The sequence below is a fragment of the Acartia tonsa genome, chromosome 5, assembly GCF_053477335.1.
Source record: "Acartia tonsa isolate MP-2025a chromosome 5, ASM5347733v1, whole genome shotgun sequence".
NCBI lineage: Eukaryota > Metazoa > Arthropoda > Copepoda > Calanoida > Acartiidae > Acartia > Acartia tonsa.
Window position 1 is genome coordinate 17888032 of NC_137264.1, and position 20575 is coordinate 17908606.

Below are 20575 nucleotides of genomic sequence, written 5' to 3' on the forward strand. Positions count from 1 at the left end.
ATGAAAAGATTTACAAAGTAATAATCATTAAAATCAAAAAAAAAACATGAATGTATTTACAAAGTAATAATCATTAAAATCAAGAAAAAACATGAATGCATTTACAAAGTAATAATCATTGGAATGAAGAAAACAGGAATATATTTACAAAGTAATAATCATTACAGAAAATTTACAATTTCTTGAAACCCCACCCCACTTTGAGGGGCTGTGGCCGAAAATTTTCACATCAGGGGGGGGTAAATTTTTTTACATCCCCAAAACCGGCATTGCCATCCGGTTTCACGGATGTGCCGGTCAGGCCTGTCGGCCTGCCGGTTCGGCCGTGGCCGGCCGTCAAAGTACGACCAAAAACGGCGTTTTTAGACGGCCTTTGGCCGATTTTGACCCAGGCCACTTTGACGGGCTGTGGCCGAAAAAAATCACATCAGGGGGGGGGTCAATTTTTTTATATCCCCAAAACCGGCATGGCCAGCCGGTTTCACGGATGTGCCGGTCAGGCCTGTCGGCCTGCCGGTTCGGCCGTGGCCGGCCGTCAAAGTACGGCCGAAAACGGCGTTTTTTGACGGCCTTTGGCCGATTTTGACCCAGGTCACTTTGGACGGCCGTCCCGGCCAGGATATGAGGGGGAAAAAATTTGTGCAAAATAGCAATGAAGGCCCATGGCCCATAGAATCCAGGGATATGTGTCCCAAACCGGTCGGCCGACCGGCCTGGCCGCACTGGCCCGCCGAAAATCCGCAAAAACGGCGATTTTCGACGATTTTCGCGACCTTTGACGGCCGCTGCCGGCCAAACGGCCGGGCCGACCGCCTCCGGCCGCACATCTGCTGAACCGGCTTGGGATGGACTACAAAAAAGTTGGAATACACGTGGCTGCGCCACAAACACACGCCGCGCTACGCGCGAAAAACACGTCAAAAAATGGCCATTTTTTGGATGCGCCAACTTTGCCGCCACTTAAAGGCCGGAAGACGGCCGGCAATTGCCTCCGGCAACACTAAATGATAGTTAGAGCCGGCCATTGTGGTTCTGTAGGTACCTTTAGATTTTTTCTCCCCCATCCGGGAGGCCCACAGGGGCTAATACGCCAGGCCTTGTAAAATTTTTTTTGAAGTGCTTTAACTTTTCCGCCAATGGGGGGAAAATGTTGGGGCATGATTTTTCGCGACCCCATTGGGCCCTTTTTTCAGAGTTTAAAAGGATTTTTGTGTAACTTGAAAAACCTGCGCGTTATTAACGATCAAAAAACGAGAGGATATTTTGAGGGAAAATGACATTTTGAACTTTTTTTCAGCAATTTTCAACTTTGCGCGCGCGCTGCGCGCGCGTTTTTGCTCCGATTTTCAAAATTCCAATTGTCCTAGGTCCTCCCGGTATTCAAGAATCCATAGCAATTTTCCTTTTCAAAATCGGCCTCCGGCCGCCCCCCTGCGGGGGGTGGTGAGACTGCGGACCCCCCATTTTTGACCCCCTTACAAAATTTTTTTTTTTTCCTTGAACTTCATGTGATCCTGACCTTGGTAAAATATTACATATTTCGTTACACTCATATTCAAATTTCACCACGTCTAGAAAAGTACGCCGTCCTATTTTGTTCGGACGACACGGTGAAATATGCTGATACAGGCTGATGCCTTGGGACCGGGTGGGGCAAGCGTCAGGGAATGGGGCAAGCGTCAGCGAATGGGGCAAGCGTCAAAGAGAAAGGAAAAAGAGAAAGGAAAAAGAGAAAGGAAAAAGAGAAAGGAAAAAGAGAAAGGAATAGGATAAAATGCAACAGAAACAGAAAACAAACAGTTACAGGCAAAGGCATCAGCATTGGCTTAGTCAACAACCCAAGGCGTCAGCCTGTACCAGTGCAAAAACAGGGTCTAACCATAAAAAAAAACATGAAAGGATTTACAAAGTAATAATCATTAAAATCAAAAAAAAACATGAATGCATTTACAAAGTAATAATCATTAAAATTAAGAAAACATGAATGCATTTACAAAGTAATAATCATTGGAATGAAGAAAACAGGAATATAATTACAAAGTAATAATCATTACAGAAAATTTACAATTTCTTGAAACCCCACCCCACTTTGAGGGGCTGTGACCGAAAATTTTCACATCAGGGGGGGGTCAATTTTTTTACATCCCCAAAACCGGCATTGCCAGCCGGTTTCACGGATGTGTCGGTCAGGCCTGTCGGCCTGCCGGTTCGGCCGTGGCCGGCCGTCAAAGTACGGCCGAAAACGGCGTTTTTTGACGGACTTTGGCCGATTTTGACCCAGGTCACTTTGGACGGCCGTCCCGGCCAGGATATGTGGGGGAAAAAAATTGTGCAAAATAGCAATGAAGGCCCATGTCCCATAGAATCCAGGGATATGTGTCCCAAGTCGGTCGGCCGACCGGCCTGGCCGCACCAGCCCGCCGAAAATCCGCAAAAACAGCGTTTTTTGACGATTTTTGCGACCTTTGTCGGCTGCTGCCGGCCAAACGGCCGGGCCGACCGCCTCCGGCCGCACATCTGCTGAACCGGCTTGGGATGGACTACAAAAAATCTGGAATACACGTGGCTGCGCCACAAACACACGCCGCGCTACGCGCGAAAAACACGTCAAAAAATGGCCATTTTTTGGGTGCGCTAACTTTGCCGCCAATTTAGGGCCGGAAGACGGCCGGCAATTGCCTCCGGCAACACTAGATGATAGTTAGAGCTGGCCATTGTGGTTCTGTAGGTACCTTCAGATTTTTTCTCCCCCTCCCGGGAGGCCCACAGTGGCCAATACGGCAGGCCTCCTAAAAAAATTTTTGAAGTGCTCTAACTTTTCCGCCAATGGGGGAAAAATGTTGGGTCATGATTTTTCGGGAGGCCATTTGGCCATATTTTCAGGGTTTTCAAGGAAATTACTGTAAATTGAAAAACCTGCGCGTTATTAACGATCAAAAAACGAGAGGATAATTTGATTTTAAATGACATTTTGACCTTTTTTTCCGCAATTTTCAACTTTGCACGCGCGCTGCGCGCGCATTTTCGCTCCGATTTTCGAAATTCCAATTGTCCTAGGTCCTCCCGGCATTCAAGAATCCACAGCAATTTTCCTTTTCAAAATCGGACTCCGTCACCCCATATGACCCCCGCTGTTCAACCGCCGACCCCCCATTTTTGCCCCCCCTCACAAAAATTTTTTTTTTTCCTTGAACTTCATGTGATCCTGACCTTGGTAAAATTATTTCATTTCATTCCATATTTCACCATCATCTAGAAGTTGTTATTTCGTCCTATTTTGTTCGGACGACACGGTGAAATATGCTGATACAGGCTGATGCCTTGGGACCGCGTGATGCAAGCTGGGGGAGGGAAAGAAGTAAGCAAGAGTAAAGAAAAGAAGCCAAAAAAATAAAAAAAACATGAAAGAGCCATGAGATATAATATAAATTGTGGGAAATAATTTTTGGGGAAAAAAATTTTGGGAAAAAAATAACGGAAAAAAAATTTTAGGAAAAAACAAATGAAGAAAAAAAAATTTGAAAAAAAAAATTTTGAAAAAAAAATTTTGAGAAAAAAAAAATTGAGAAAAAAAAATTTGAAAAAAAAATTTTGAGAAAAAAATTTTGAGAAAAAAATTTTGGGAAAAAATCAAGGGAAAAAAATTTTGGGAAAAAAATTTGGGGAAAAAAAATTTGGGGGAAAAAAAATTGAGGAAAAAAATTTTTGGGGAAAAAATTTTGGGAAAATAATAATTGAAAAAAAAAATTAAGGTAAAAATTTGGGGAAAAAAATTTAGAGAAAAAATTAGGGGAAAAAAATTTTGGGAAAAAAATTTGGGGAAAAAAAAATTGAGGGAAAAAAATTTTGGGAAAAAAAATTTTGAGAAAAAAGTCGAGGGAAACAAATTTCTGGAAAAAAAATTGAGAGAAAAAAAATTTGGGGAAAAAAAATTTGGGAAAAAAAATTGAGGGAAAAAAAATTTGGGAAAAAATAATCAAGGGAAAAAAAATTAGAAGAAAAATTGAGGGGAAAAATATTAGGGAAAAAATTGAGGGAAAAAATTAAGGGAAAAAAAATTTTTGAAAAAAAATTTTAAGAAATAAAATTTGGGGAAAAAAATTTTGGGAAAAAAAACTTTGTGGAAAAATGTTTAGGGGAAAAAATTTTAGTGAATAAAAATTTTAGGAATAAAAAATTTAGGAAAAAAAATTGGGGAAAACATTTTAGGGAAAAAAATTTGATGAAAAAAAAATTTTAGGGAAAATATTAGAGGAAAAAAAAATTAGGTAAAAAAAATTTGGGAAAAATTTTAGGGAAAAACATTTGAGAAAAAAAAATTTAGGGAAAAAAAATTGAGGAAAACATTTTGGGGAAGAAAATTTAAGGAGAAAAAATGAAGGGAAAAAAAATTTGGAGAACAAAACTTAGGGAAAAAATTTTAGGAATAAAAAGTTTAGTGAAAAAATTGGGGAATAAAATTGGAAATAAAATTTTGGGGAAATAAAATTTATGTTAAAAAATTGTAAGAAATTTTGGAAAAAAACAAGAAAATATTTACAAAGTAATAATTGTTAGGATTAAAATATTTACAAAGTAATAATCATTAGAATTAAGAATATTTTCAAAGTAATAATCATTAGAAATAAAAATATGAGTAATTATTGATTGATTTGTAATAGATTAGATAATAAAACTGATATTATTTCAAGAAAGTAATAATAATTTGTATTAGATTTGTAATTGGTTAGATATTTTAATTGATTATTAAAAAATGTTATTTAGAAATGGATATAATTATAATGTGATAACCATAATATTATGATAAAAGATAATAATATGGATAATTATTGGTTGATTTGTAATAGGTTATTTAATATAATCTATAGTAATAAAATCATAATAATAATTAATAGGAGTATTTATTAATTTATTTAAAATAGTAAAGTATAATAATTAAAAATCATAATATTATAACTGATGAATAATAATAAATTATTATTATTATGTGTAATTATTGATTGATTGTAATGGGTATGATATTATGATTGGTAATCATAGTATTATAATTAATAATTGATAATGAGATAATAATTATTAATAAGAATAATTATTGATTGATTTGAAAAGGGTATGATAATATAATTGATATGTATAGTATTATAATTGATAAGTAATAATAAATTATTATAAACATTTATTAATGATAATAATTGGTATGATAATATAATTGATAATTATAGTATTTTTATTAATTAGTAATAATAAGATAAGTATAATTGTTATGTGTAATTATTGATTGATTTGTAATAGGTAAGATATAATAATAAGATAAGTATAATTATTATGTGTAATTATTGATTGATGTGTAATAGGTAAAATGACATAATTGTTAATTATAGTATACTAATTAATAAGTAATAATGAGATAATTATAATTATCATGTGTAATTATTGATTGATTTGTAATATATTAGGTATGATAATTGATAATTACAAAATTATAATTAATATAAACTTCTAAGATAATTGATTGTTTTGTGAAGGGTAATATAACAAAATCGTTAATAGGTAAGAGAAAATGATTGATAATTATATTATTGTAAATTACAAATGATAATTAGGTAATAATAAGTATTTAATATAATTAATAAACAGATAATGGTAATAATTAGTGATTGATTTTGAGTTGTAGTTGGTGAGTTACTAATTGGTTAATAATATAATTGATAGTCATTATACCTGTTAACAAAGATGTAAAGGTAGGGAGTGTACTAAAACTGAAGTTACCTCTGATCCTAAATACCCCCCTGCAAGAAACAAGTTTGGATGAAATAATTTTTTTGGAGCCTTCGGCTTAAAAAATTATTTCATCCAAACTTGTTTCTTCCGGGGGGTAAATACATTTCGGGGGGTGGTGTAATAATAGTAGTTGTTATATTTACAGAGAGAGTGTACTAAAACTGAAGTTACCTCAGATCCTAAATACCCCCCTGCAAGAAACAAGTTTGGATGAAATAATTTTTTTGGAGCCTTCGGCTTAAAAAATTATTTCATCCAAACTTGTTTCTTGCGGGGGGTAAATACATTTCGGGTGGGGTGGTGTAATAATAGTAATTGTTATATTTACAGAAAAAATTTATAATTTCTTGGAACCCCACCCCACTTTGAGGGGCTGTGGCTAAAAATTTTCACATCAGGGGGGGTCAATTTTTTTACATCCCTAAAACCGGCATTGCCAGCCGGTTTCACGGATGTGCCGGTCAGGCCTGTCGGCCTGCCGGTTCGTCCGTGGTCGGCCGCCGAAAATACGGCAAAAACAGCGTTTTTTGACGGTTTTTGGCCGATTTTGACCCAGGCCACTTTGGACGGCCGTCCCGGCCAGGGTAATTGGGGGAAAAAAATTGTGCAAAATAGCAATGAAGCGCAATGGCCCAGAGAATCCAGGGATATGTGTCCCAAGTCGGTCGGCCGACCGGCCTAGCCGCACCAGCCCGCCGAAAATCCGCAAAAACAGCGTTTTTTGCCGATTTTCGCGACCTTTGACGGCCGCTGCCGGCCAAACGGCTGGGCCGACCGCCTCCGGCCGCACATCTCCTGAACCGGCTTGGGATGGACTACAAAAAACTTGGAATACACGTGGCTGCGCCACGCACACACGCCGCGCTACGCGCGAAAAACACGTCAAAAAATGCCCATTTTTTGGATGCACTAACTTTGCCGCCAATTTAAGGCCGGAAGACGGCCGGCAATTGCCTCCGGCAACACTAAATGATAGTTAGAGCCGGCCATTGTGGTTCTGTGGGTACCTTCAGATTTTTTCTCCCCCTCCCGGGAGGCCCACAGTGGCCAATACGGCAGGCCTGGTAAAATTTTTTTTGAAGTGCTCTAACTTTTCCGCCAATGGGGGGAAAATGTTGGGTCATGATTTTTCGTGAGGCCATCTGGCAATATTTTCAGGGTTTTCAAGGAAATTACTGTAACTTGAAAAACCTGCGCGTTATTAACGATCAAAAAACGAGAGGATATTTTGAGGGAAAATGACATTTTGACCTTTTTTTCCGCAATTTTCAACTTTGCGCGCGCGCTGCGCGCGCGTTTTCGCTCCGATTTTCAAAATTCCAATTGTCTCACCTCCGGATGGCATTCAAGAATCTATAGCAATTTTCCTTTTCAAAATCGGACTCCGTCACCCCATATGACCCCTGCTGTTCAACCGCCGACCCCCCATTTTTGACCCCCCTCACAAAAATTTTTTTTTTTCCTTGAACTTCATGTGATCCTGACCTTGGTAAAATTATTCCATTTCATTCCATATTTCACCATCGTTTACAAAATATTGTGTCATCTGCAAAAAGGCTACAAAATAAGGTTGTTGAATTTGGAAGGTCGTTTATATACAACAAGAACAAAATTGGTCCAATGACAGAGCCCTGTGGTACTCCATGGGTTAATACTTTTTCTTTGGACTTTACACCATTTATTTCAACATACTGTTTTCTATTAGTTAGATAATTTTCAAACCATTTTGCAGATACACCTTTAAAACCATAGTGTTTTAGTTTGGATAGTAAAATTGGTATATCACACGTGTCAAATGCCTTTTTAAGGTCAAGAAACACACAGGCACTGTATTCTGATTGGGGCTTATTCAGTCCGTCATAAACTTTGTTGATTAAATGTATCAGTGGTTGTTGTGTGTCTCTTGACCTTCTGAAGCCATATTGATGTTGATATAACATTTTGTTTCCCTCAAGATATCTAATCATTTGAAAAGCAACAATTTTCTCAAGTAATTTAGAGAGGGCTGGAAGTATGGAAATAGGACGATAATTGTCAAATCTATCTCTTTCACCAGCTTTGTAAATAGGTATAATTTTTGCACATTTATAGTTATCAGGAATGTAGCCAGTGTTTAAAGAGAGGTTAAACAGGTGAATGATAGGCTTTACAATTATTGGCATTATTTCTTTTAAAAGTTTCATAGAGATATTATCATTACCTACACTTGATTTTGATTTTAATTTGGACAAAGTTATATTGATAATAAAAGAGTTTACTTCCTGAAAGTTAAATTCTTCATCATATTGATCCCCCAAGAAATCCCTGAAAGATTTAGAAGATTGAGGTATTGATTCAGAAAGTCTTGGCCCAACATCAACAAAAAAGTCATTAAAGCCATTGGCTATCTCAGAGAAAGTATTATAGGATTTTTGTGCATCTGTAAAAACACAAGGCACGTCATTTTTACACTTTTTTTTCTTGACTATTAAGTTAATTAGCGACCAAGTCTTTCTGATATCAGTAACACAATCTTCAAATCTTTCATGGTAATATTTTTTCTTCTCTTTTCTAGCAAGTTTTTTGAATTTATTATTTAGGCATTTAAATTTATTTTCAGCAGATTCAGTCCTATGTTTAAGTTTGTTTTTAAAGGCCCTATTTTTGGCTTTTCTGATTTTTAATAACTCCTGTGACATCCACGGGTTAATAGGAACTTTTCCTTTGTTTACACATTTTTCTTTTAAAGGGAAACTCTCTTTAAAGTACTTTTCTAATATGTTACCAAAACTTTCAAAGGCAGTTTTCGGAATATTATCATTATTAACACCTTCCCAATTTTGTGAAGAGAGTTTCTCTTTAAAGTTTTCTATGTTATTTGGACTCATATCATAATAATATTGTTTTTGGTTTGAAGTATTTTTTTCACAAGTTACATTTAAGTAAAAAATTGGGAGATGATCAGAAATAGAAGATATAATTAGGCCGCTTTCATAAAATTCTTGCTTTTTATTGCTAAATATGTTATCAATGAGAGTTGCTGAATTTTGACAAATTCTAGTAGGTAGAGTAATCATTGGTAGAAAAGAAGTGGATATTAATAGGTTCAAAAGATCATTTGTTTGGTTGTGGGAATCAAAGTTTAGAAAATTTGCATTGAAATCACCCCCAAATATAATTTCATCAGATTTTTTTAAAACTGGGTCAGTTTTAAGAAATGTTAATTTTTCTCCAAACCATTCTATAAAGTTATTTAAGTTACCACCAGGAATTCTGTAAATATTGCCTATAATCTTAAATTTGTTCTTACCAAAAAATACTTTTATGAATAGAGTCTCAAATTCGCCCTCTAAAATATATGATAATTCATCAATAATTTCATAACTTAAGTTTTGCTTAAGATATATTCCTAAACCCCCACCCCTTTTTCCTTCCCTTGTTTGTAAGATAATATCTTGATAATTTTCTAATCTAGTGGTCTGTGCGTTATTTGCTGCCCAAATTTCTTGAAATAATAGAATACTAAAAGAAAATTTTTCAGTTTCTATCTCCGATAATAATTCTTGTATATCGTCGATTTTATTATTTATACTTCTAATATTCTGACTATAGACTGAAAACATTTCCTCCCTCTTTCCAATGAAGTTTACAAATTCATGGTTTTCAAAGTAAGAACACGAATGATTTAAATTTGAATCTAATTGCAAAGAATTATGTCCAAGATTATTAACTAACTCATCATCCATTTTTAATTTGAATGCCTATATTATTTTTGTTTAAATGTACCAAAGAAAAAAAAGCATTAAACAACCCATTTTTAATGCTATGATAATTTACACAGAACATATACATAGTAAAATAAATATTAAGTGATAACAGATAGAGATTAGTTTTAAATTCGGGTTTTTCAAAAATAAAATATTCATCCCATTTTTACACCATTATATTCTAGTTTGATTCACTTTCGGATTGTTTATCATATTTTACAGGAGACAAGTTGGAGTAACTCACCCACATAGTAAGTTTTAGAGTTGTCATTTTTGTAATCCAAAGTAAGCCGTTTAGGAGCCGCTCCTTTGCTCAAAGTGACACTGATAACACCATTTTCATTAGAAGTAAAATGGTTTATCTTTCCATCCCTTTTAAGCTCCTTTAGTTTTCTGATTAAATCTGAACGCCTTTTTGTGAGTTGGAAAGTTAACCAAAAGTTAGGTCGTTTTACCTTTCTCACCTCCTCTTTCTGGGCTCCTTGCACTGATGCCTTCCCCTCCATCGCTCCTCCCTCCATCTCGTTCCCCTCCATCGCCCCAGGTTGACTTACAATCTCCTCCTCTTTCCTGGGCTGTGATGGCTTGGGCCCTTTCAAAATCGCCGAACATAGTTTAGCATATGCTGAGCCCATCCTTCGATTATTAAACCTTATAATACCACAACCTTTGGATGTAGGGTGGCATGCTTCAATATCCAGAGCTGGGTCAATATGAACACCATAATACTTCTCTATAGTGTCGCATATTTGCTGGGTGTATAGTTCTTCTCCAATTTCTTCTGGCTCTTTTAGAATAGACTTAAGGTTCTTGGCTGCATTTCTGACACTTTTGCGTAAACATTGATTATAGGCTTTGTCTTTGGAGTGAGAGGATAGATTATTTCACAAAATAGGTTCCTTTTGGGATGTAGTTTTCCTATTTTCTAAAAAAATAGTTACAGGTCTGGGATTTTTCATGGCAGTTGCTTTAGAGGAGTACAATATGGAACTGTGAAGAAACGGCGGCGCAACCGCCGAAATCCGCCGTTTCCCGCCGAATTTTTTTTTGCAATTTCTCGGCGGTTTTCGGCGGTTGCGCCGCCGTTTCTTCACTGTTCCATATTGTAACCCTATAAAGCAACTGCCATGCAAAATCTCAGACCTGTAACTCTTTTTTTAGTTGAGTTCCTTCGACTTTTAGTTTTGGTTTTAAAAAGTGGCACATCCGCCTCCTCTCTTTGAATTTGGCCTCCAGGTTGTCTCTGGACAGGTAAAAAAAAAAAAAAAATTTGTTTTGAAGAGTTAGAAGTGATGTTATAAAACAAAATATGCATCTTTTTGAATGTTATCCACATATTAGAAGATAAAGGATGCATATTTTGTTTTATAAGTTGAACTCTAACTCTTAAAAAAAAATTCATCTTTTCCTGTTCAGAGACAACCTGGATGCCTGCAGCACCTGAAACTGGAGGCCAAATCCAATTTTTTTTTAAATAGGAAAACTACATCCCAAAAGGAAACTTTTTTATGAAATAATCTATCCTCTCATTCCAAAGACAAAGCCTATAATCACTGTTTACGCAAAAGTGTCAGAACCGCTGCCCCCCTTGGTAACGTGTCGGCTTGCTGTCGTGGGGAGGTGTCGGCTTCGAGCTTGGACCACATCGCGTCATAATAGACATTAAATAAGGCATGATATCAATACTAATAGTGTGGAGATGCCTTGGCCCATAAACAGGCGCAACTCATTACCATACAAAGTTCAGACTTCCAGACGAAGGCCGTGCAATCAAGGGATTGATTATCTATCAATGTGCGTGGAGATGTCTAGCGACAACAAGCCCTCTTTAGTTCATCAGTACAACTTTTATTCCAAATCGTCTCTGTGGAGAGCAGCGTTGCGGAGCCGTTTGATTTTGGTGCGGCTCCGGCTCCTCGGAGCCTTATGTGCAGATTGCGGCTCTAAATTTAGCTCCGGCTCCGACCTAAAATCAAGAAAAAATCGACTCACATTTATTTAGTTAGTCCGGAGCTGGAGCCGTTTTTTAACGAAAATTACGGCTCCGGATCCAGCAAAATATGGCGGCTACACGGCTCCGGCTCCACAACGCTGGTGTAGAGCATTGTTCATTATTTTTTATACACCTATATTCTTCTAGGGTTACACAATGAAATGTGCTTGAACTTGGAGATTTATAAGCAGACCTTAGTAGCTATATACAACTACAAGCGTGTCACAAACTATGGCAAATCAACCAATTAATGGAACTATTTTATTTCAGGGTCAGACAGTGACTTGGGTAATGCCACACTGTGTTCCTTTCAGTCACGCGTGCGAGGATGTTGATTTAAAAGTTATGGCCATCTTCACAGAGTTCTACACAACTATGCTGGGTTTTATCAACTTTAGGTACGTTTTATCTATCTGTATTATATTAGGAAGGTAGGGCTGTAAATTTACAACATGATAAATTGGATTTCTTTACTTATTTTATTTAGTAAAAATACAGAATATTTCCTTATTCTGAATTTGGAAAGTATGTACCCCTATAGAGAGTCTTAGGGGTGTATATTTTGCACTAGATTTTTTCCCCCTGCTGCAATATATTTCATCAAGTCCATTTCTAGTTGTTCTAGGAGTTGTTTAATTGTAGATAAAGGGGCAAGTTGCTTTTTTTCTGTCTGAAATTTCTTCCTAGATTTCTTCCTTTGAATAAAAAGGATCTACTCTGAATGTTACTTTGTTACTATTATGGTTTTTTTTAGATATTTTAATTTTGTGCATTGCAACTTATTAATGTTTTCATCCTTGTTATTGTAGACTGTACAACAGCATAAACCTGACATATCCACCGAAGCTGGCAGGAATGGTGGAGAGTAATGCTGACATAGCTGAGGATGAGAATACGAGAGTTTATGCTCTGAATCGTGCTCTACATAGAGTCATTATTGCAGGTCGGTTTATTTCATATCTTTGTAAAAATTATTTTATAGTTATACTAAGAGAGGGGACATTTGATCACAAATTCATATGGTACTCAAATAAACATAGCTTCTTGTTCGTTAGCCTACAAATTTTGTGTACTTCTATCATTAAATCATGATTAGTTGGTACAAACTTTCTATTTTCCGACCCTCCCCCCCCCCCCTCCATCATTTTTTTTTTAATTGAGGTTATTTTTTTTTCTCTTTGTATAGTGATGTTACCCTCCCCCAAAATAGTTATGACTCTTCCCAGAACCTATGAGAAGCTACCCTGTAAAGGAGAACCATTACGGTTCAGCGGTTAGCGAATTTCTTCGGTACAGATAGACAAAGAGACATGCTGTTACTTTATTATAAGGATTTATTACAAAGTAAGGGGGATATATGTGCTTGGCAAGGTCATTTAAAGGAAACACCAACACTACTAATTTGTTTAATATTGTCAGAGGACGTTGAGAAGCCAGATGATATCCCTATGTATGATGATGATGAAAAAATGGAGGAGGCCAAGAAGGAACAGAAAGCCGTTGAAAGCCAGAGGAAATTGTTTGAGGGACTCAAGTTTTTCATAAACAGAGAGGTACTATGCGTTAGCAACTACAAATGTATGTCAGTCGGCCAGTCCGAAACAACACAAAAACTAACCCACCATTTTTAATTTCCACCCTCCCCCCCCCCCCCCAAAAAAAAAAATAGAAAGGGGGTTTCTGTGCTCGCGAAGCACTTTGGGGGGAAAGCATCAAAATGTTTGCTTTTAGATGCAATTAACCTATTTTTATTAAGGTTCCCAGAGAATCCCTAGTCTTCATGATCCGTTGTTTTGGTGGAGAGGTTAGCTGGGATTCAAACTGTGCACCTGGAGCTACATACAAGGTATACTACTTAGTTTTTAAAAGAAAAACTACCTAAAAAGAATATTTTTGGGTTGAAGTTTATTATTTCTAGTGGCGATTTCTCTCGTCTGTCTGTGAGTCCGTCTGTAACGCTAGGTCAGAAATGTGTTATTCTCGGCTATAGCTCCTTTTGTCCGTTTTTCCAATTCCATCCGCGATTCCTTTGTACTTCGCCACTAATTTTTGTTCTGACTGTAGGAGGGAGATGAAAGAATCACTCATCATATAGCTGACAGACCAAACATAGCTAACAAGAAGCTTGGCAGATTTTACGTGCAACCCCAGTGGATTTTTGATTCAATCAACAGAAGAATAAAGTAGGATATTTATTTTATTTATAACAACTAAAGCAGGGATCTTTATGGTGAAGACCAGACATGGAGGGGATAATTGAATGTTTAGTGTTTATAACACTATTCCCCAATGTTTTTATAATAACGTTTTCTTATTCGTTGGTTTAACAACTTTGGGACTAAAGTGAATTTTGATTGGTTGGTTCGTTAAGTTAAGTGTTCAAATGTTTCAATCACTAATTTTAATCTAAAGAAGGAGCATTTTTGTGTATCATTACAGTATACAACTTACTTGGTTCGTCAGTTGGTCATGCTATTTAAGACATTTTTATTCTAAATTAATATAAAAGGTTTCGGGATTTTGTAGGAATTATGTATCTTATTATTTGTTTTTTTAACCTTTTTTTCCTCTCCCTTTTTTTAGGACTACTAAACATCTGCGTCATAACTAGTGATGGGAATCCGAATCCGGAATCCGAATCCGGAATCCGCCCAATTTTCGGCCAATTTTGGAATCCGAATCCGGATCCGGAATCCGTTTTTTATAGCGGATTCCGGATTCTAAATTGGTAGGCTAAAATTACCGTCTTTTTTCTTACAACTCCCTCTGTTTGAAGGCAAAGATCAAAAAAAAATTCTACATAACAAATTTTAATAATTACTATTGTGATGTAAATGTTTTAGTTATGCTGTAAGTCAACACTTTAAACAAATCAAGGCTTCAACTAAGTAACATAGTGATAAATTAACGAAAAAAGCTATCCCTCTGTGACGGACGGCCTTTTAAAATACTGCTAGAATCCGGAATCCGCCAAAAATAAGAATCCGGAATCCGCAAGAATCCGTCACTTTTTTTGACGGATTCCTTCAGAATCCGGAATCCGAATCCGGCCCAAAAAATTCGACGGATTCCCATCCCTAGTCATAACTCACAATCTTCGTTTGTCCATCAATGGTTTATTTTGTGCATCGCTATTTATGTATGTTGTCATCTCTTTTCTATTTAGATTAAATGAGAAAGATTACGCTTTGGGAGAAACCCTTCCCCCCCATCTGTCACCCTTCGTAGAGGGCTGGAGAAGGGAGGGAGATTATATTCCACCAGAAGAGAAAGCCATTTTGGCTGAGGCTAGCCAAGGTAATATTTATTTTGGCTCAGGCTAGCCAAGGTAATATTTATTTCTTTACTATATGAATCTTGTTCCTATGTAACAAAACTAGTGGCAACACACCCAAGACCTTCCCCCGTTTATTCAAACGTCCCCAAAATTTTTTAACTTTATTATGAAAACTAATCTTGATAATATTTATTTATCGCATCGTATCATAGACAGCTTCCCGCTGATATAAAATGTACAATTAGAAGATTACCGGTTTTTTAGCCCTGATATGCCGAAGGCACTAGCTAAAAAAACTTATGATTGTACATTTTTATATTCGTAGAAAACTTGATATAATACGATGTAAGGCATAATTCTTTCGTATGGATGAGAACCGTATCTAATCCACCGGATATAAATCGGTTTCGAATTAATATGAGAAAAAATTTTATTTAGACTCTAGTGTGATGGAAGATGGTGGTAACGAGAATGTTGAAGAGAATGATGAAGAGAATGAGAACGGAGAAGAGATGGAAGAAGGGGAGGAAGGAGACAGCGAGAATGATAGCGAAGGTAAAAATTATCCATATAATAAATCTATGAATATATAGATGTATAACCAGACAACTACCTGGATCCCCCTGTTAGCAGGGTTGGCAGACAAAAAAACCACCCCAAAACCCACCCGGGTTTTTTGCCCTTTGACCCACCTTTAAAAACCCAAGAGGTTTTAGGTTTTTGGTTGTTTTTTTTAATTAAAAAGCAAAAATTGTTTGAAAAAAGTTTATTTTTCATTATTTATATAACAAAAAATAAGTTTTCATTGACCCCTTGCATGTATTTAACAAAGTAATAGACTCATTATCATTTAGATCTTTAGATTTTGAATTTTTTCTGTTTGTCCTGTAAATGGAAGCCAACTTTTTAGCTTTCTTATATCCTAGCCTGTTTCTAAATATTAAAAGACCAAATTGGTTTTATGGCACGGTGGTCTTCTTTGTATTTTTTTAGTAGCTATTAATAGGTTATTTTAGGTTAGGTTAGTTAAGGGATAATGATTGCCCCTCAGGGTTAGAAATAAGAGAAAAGCTACTGTGAAAATACTATGAAACTCGCTGCGCCATAGAAAGAATCGTCTATTATAAATTATTCAAGCTTTTACAGTGAAAAACTATAAAAACCCCTAAAACCCGGGTAAAACCCTATTACCCACGAGCCCGGGGCTTTTTTAGAAAAACCCGGGTTTTGCACAGCCCTGTGTTAGAGACCTTTTTCGTCTGCTAGCAAATTATACTTATTAGTTGAAAATTGATCAATCAATATTTAATAAAAGTACTCAAATTATTTGAGCTGAAACGAATATAACTTTGGATACCAGTTTAATTTACCTACGATCCAATATTCTCTCTCTTCTTACTATCTGTATAAAAATCCATTTTTTGTTTGTGAATACATAGTATATTTGGCCATTGAAAATCAGGTGGTGTGGTTTTTTTCCCTATACCTAACTTTCTTCGTGGTGCCTTATCCCTGCGGGGGCCACCCAGTACGCAATATAATCTAACCTAAATTAATAAACAAACCACTATTTTAAAGAAGGAAGGGGGGGGTGGGCGTTCTCCCCCCATCCGACAGAGAACAACTATTTTAGGTTAGGTTAGACAGGCAAGGGGGCCGAGCGCTACAGCTAGGCAGGCTAGGGTGCCGAGCGCTGCGGCCAGAGTTCATAGAGTTCTGTCGGGGGGGGGGGGGGGGGGGGGTGTACTAAAATTGAAAAAAAATTTCTAAGAGGATATTACTGGGGGTTGGATATCATTGCTCAACAATGTATTTTGTGTGATAGCACTAAGTAAGCTACCATCAAGCATATTTATTTAGAAGGTGAAGAAGACTCAGAGACTGAGACAGAGAAGGTTGAAGAAGTCAAGATTGGAACCAAAGCTATCCTTGACAAAGCCAAGCTTAAAGAACAGCAAGAGAAAGAGGAATACAGGTATGTAATAGCCTAAAGCCATCAAGGAATGTTAAGCTTCCATTAAATGTTTATCGCAATCTTAAGCTACAGACAAAAAAAAAACCACAGTGCCTTATGTAATAGAGTATTATCTATCCATTTTAATATTTTTTAGAATGAAAATAACTTAGAGACATTTGAGAATTTAAATACATCCAAAGAGGGGGAGGGGGTATAAAGTTGGCAAAACTCCCTCTTCTCAAAATTTCTGGAGGGTTAGGAAGGGCCCGCCGCAGGGGTTAGACATAGGTAGGTAAACTAGTTTTCTTAACTTAAACATCAACTTTGTGTTAAAGCAACAATTTTGTTTTTTTCAATCTTTCTATCTAGGTTGAGAGAAATGTTGATCCCTAACAAGCAAAGACGACTTTACCACAAGATTATGAAAACAAGAAAGAGGAACGCATGGGAGGCTAGAAAGATGACAGCCAAGAGAGAACAATGGGAGAAGGATAACGCCGAGACCAAGAAGAAGGAGAAGGCAGCCAAGAAAGCCGCAGCCAAGGAAACCGCTGCCTCTGTCGCCGCCGCGGAATAATTGCATTTATCACCAATCTTGCTCTGCAAAATTTAGCGCCAGCTTTCTATTATTTTTCCACCAACCCTCTCAGAGGCTGTAACGGTCATCAATTTTTTTTTGTTAAATATAATCTATTCTTTAGATGATTAAGATAATAATGTTAATGTTTATAACTAATATTGTCTAACTAATAGATGAAATCAATAAATTTTTTTTCCTAAATTATTTTTTGTTTGTGTAATACAGTTGCTCTGTACCTATAATTCCAGGGAGTAAGGGAGGGGACAATGGATCGAATATTCAATTTTTAAGACTTTGGGTACTGGCTTAAAGGAAATGTGCAAGGATTCAGCAGGTTCTGATTGACTTTGGGTGCTAGCGCATCAATGTTCCGCTAAGTAGCTGAGTTAGTTTTGAATACAGCAGACAGAAAAATTTGTTATTAGATGACTGGTTTTAACAAATATTTTTCCCAAGAAAATGTCATTTCATGTATAGAAACTCTACTGTGATATTTATGTATTAAACAATCATCATCAGACGCATCTCTCTTTTTGACTGTGAAGGCCAGAGAATACGGACACCTTGTTCCTCCATGAATTTCTGCTGTCTTTGGCAAGTTTCTCAGCTTCTCCCCATGTTAATTTCAAATTAAAGAGGTCCTTTTCAGTGCTCCGCCTCCAGGTCATTTTTGGTTGTCCCCGATTACGTTTACCAGTGGTAGGGTTCCATTTTAAGCACTTTTTTGGAAACCTATTTTGTTCCATTCTGAGCACATGTCCTAGCCACCTTAGTCTTTTATATTTCACTTCTGCTTCAATACTATTGCACTTGGTCTTAGCATACAGCTCAAGGTTTGATATTTTGTTTGGCCAGAATATTTTGCAAATTCTTCTTAGGCAGCTATTGTGAAATGCATTAAGTTGATTTGTTTCAGTTGTCACAGTTCTCCAGCATTCCGCTCCATAGAGAAGAACTGATTTCACATTACTGTTGTAAAGTCTGATTTTTGTTTTCAGAGCAAGTTTCTTTGAATTCCAAACGTTGTGTAGACTGTTGAAAGCAACCCTAGCCTTATCAATCCTGGTTTTAATATCAGCTTTTGAGCCATTTTCACTGCTGATAACACTCCCCAGATAGGTGAATTTGTTGCTTTGTTTCAATTGTTCACCATTTATTGTTATAGTTTGATCAGGGTTTGTAGGTATATTCATAATTTCAGTCTTCTTGACATTAACAAAGAGCCCGACTTGTCCTGCATATTTGACTAGTCTATCTGTCTTAGCTTGTAGATGTTTAATTGTTTCTGAAATCAGTGCCAGGTCATCAGCAAAGTCCAGGTCTTCTAGGTGTCCTAGTATGCCCAGCTGGAGACCACGTTTTTTGTCCTCTGTGGTTTTCTTCATCACCCAGTCAATGACCAATATAAAAAGAATAGGTGATAAAATGCATCCCTGTCTAACTCCAGTGCTTATTTTAAAGAAATCAGATGTCTTATTGTTTCCAACTGAAACACAGGCTTGGAAGTTGTCATAAAATTTAGTTATCATAATTATCATCTTTTCTGGTATACCATAACTTCTTAGTATTTTCCAGAGTGTTTGTCTGTGTATGGAGTCAAAGGCCTTAGAGAAATCAACAAAATTTACGTGAAGTGGCTTGTTAAATTCAACACATTGTTCAATAACTGTCCTAAGGGTGAAAATTTGGTCAACACAGCCCCTTCCAGCACGGAATCCAGCTTGTTCTTCTCTCAGTTTATTGTCAATTTTCTCATCAATTCTGTTTAAAATAACTTTACATAGGACCTTGCTTGGGATAGAAAGCAGCATAATTCCTCTCCAATTATCACAATTGTTCAAATCTCCCTTCTTAGGTAGTTTTATGATTATACCTTTAGACCAGTCCGTTGGTATCTTTTCTTGCCTCCAAATTTTATCAAAAAGATCAGTTAGAGTCCTAGCAGAAAGATCTATGTCTGCCTTAAGCATTTCGGCAGTTATCAAGTCAGGTCCTGGTGCTTTGTCATTCTTTAGGCTATGTATAGCAGCTTTAACTTCTTGAATAGTTGGTGGTCTTATATCTATGTCTATTTCATGTCCTGGTTCTGGTTCAGCAGTAATTTCTGGTTCAGGTCTGTTCAACACTTCTTCAAAATGTGATTTCCACCTTTCAGCAATTTCTTTTTCTGTAGTGAGTAATTTACCATCTTTAGCCTTGATAGTTTCACCACTCTTTTTGCTATATTTGCCACTTAATTGCTTGGTTATGTTGTATACTGTTTTCATGTTACCAAAGTCAGCTGCTCTCTGGGCCTTTTCAGCCAGATTGTCAATGTAATCTCTCTTGTCTTTCCTTGTGCACTTTTTGACTTCTTTGTCTTTAGCAGTATATTCAGCTTTTAAATTGCTCATGTCAGCCAAATGTTGAGCATTATGGATTTTGTTTTTGAGCTTCTTTCTCTCTTCTATTTTGATCCATGTTTCTTCAGAGATCCAGTCCTTTTTCTCTGGTTTCTTGTGTCCTAGGATTTCCTTAGCAGTAGATTGAAAGTTTTCTTTAATTGAAGTCCATGTGATCTCAGTCTCGTCATTTAGGTCCTCTAAGACTTGAAATCTATTTCTGAGTTTTAAGACAAATTCATTCTTTATCACAGGGTCCTTTAATCTTGAAGAATCATATTGTCTACTAATCTCACTCTTTTTATCATGGCCAGTACGCTTCAGCTTTAATTTAATCTTACTGACAACTAGTTCATGGTCACTAAATATGTCATTGTCGGCTCCTCTATAGCTCCTACAGTCTTGCATTGACTTGACCCATTTTCTATTGATCATAATGTGGTCAATCATGTTTCTTGTTTGTCCATCAGGTGTTGTCCAGGTATATTTGTGAATGTTTTTGTGTTGGAATAATGTACCTCCTACAACCATATCATTATTTAAACAGAATTCAAGTAAAAGTTCTCCATTTTCATTTCTTGTACCTATGCCAAAGTGTCCCATTGCATTCTCCACTCCAGTCCTGTCAGTTCCTACTTTAGCATTCATATCTCCAAGAACTAGGCACATGTCATGTTTGGGTACTGAGTTTCTGATTGATTGCAGTTGATCATAAAACTCTTGTTTTACTTCTTCATCTTTGTCATTTGTTGGGGCATAGCATTGGATAACGGTCAACTTGCAGGTCAACTTGATTGGAATCTAGCCTTAATTATTCTGTCTGATATAGGTTTCCAGTCTATTAGTGAATTGACATGTCG

The 20575-nt window shown here is 36.6% G+C and overlaps 1 protein-coding gene across 1 annotated transcript in view; it reads left to right on the top strand.

The window, feature by feature from the left end:
• LOC145318899 (pescadillo homolog) overlaps nucleotides 1–17535 on the top strand; it is a 35347-nt gene extending 17812 nt beyond the window's left edge. Inside the window, exons 7-15 of the mRNA XM_080160578.1 lie at nucleotides 11791–11918; nucleotides 12330–12463; nucleotides 12940–13073; nucleotides 13277–13366; nucleotides 13585–13703; nucleotides 14687–14817; nucleotides 15236–15352; nucleotides 16658–16772; nucleotides 17124–17535. Of these exons, the coding sequence (XP_080016704.1) occupies nucleotides 11791–11918; nucleotides 12330–12463; nucleotides 12940–13073; nucleotides 13277–13366; nucleotides 13585–13703; nucleotides 14687–14817; nucleotides 15236–15352; nucleotides 16658–16772; nucleotides 17124–17331 (1176 nt within the window). The 3' untranslated portion in view covers nucleotides 17332–17535. The remainder of the gene's footprint in view (nucleotides 1–11790; nucleotides 11919–12329; nucleotides 12464–12939; nucleotides 13074–13276; nucleotides 13367–13584; nucleotides 13704–14686; nucleotides 14818–15235; nucleotides 15353–16657; nucleotides 16773–17123) is intronic.
• The last annotated feature ends 3040 nt before the right edge of the window (nucleotides 17536–20575 follow it).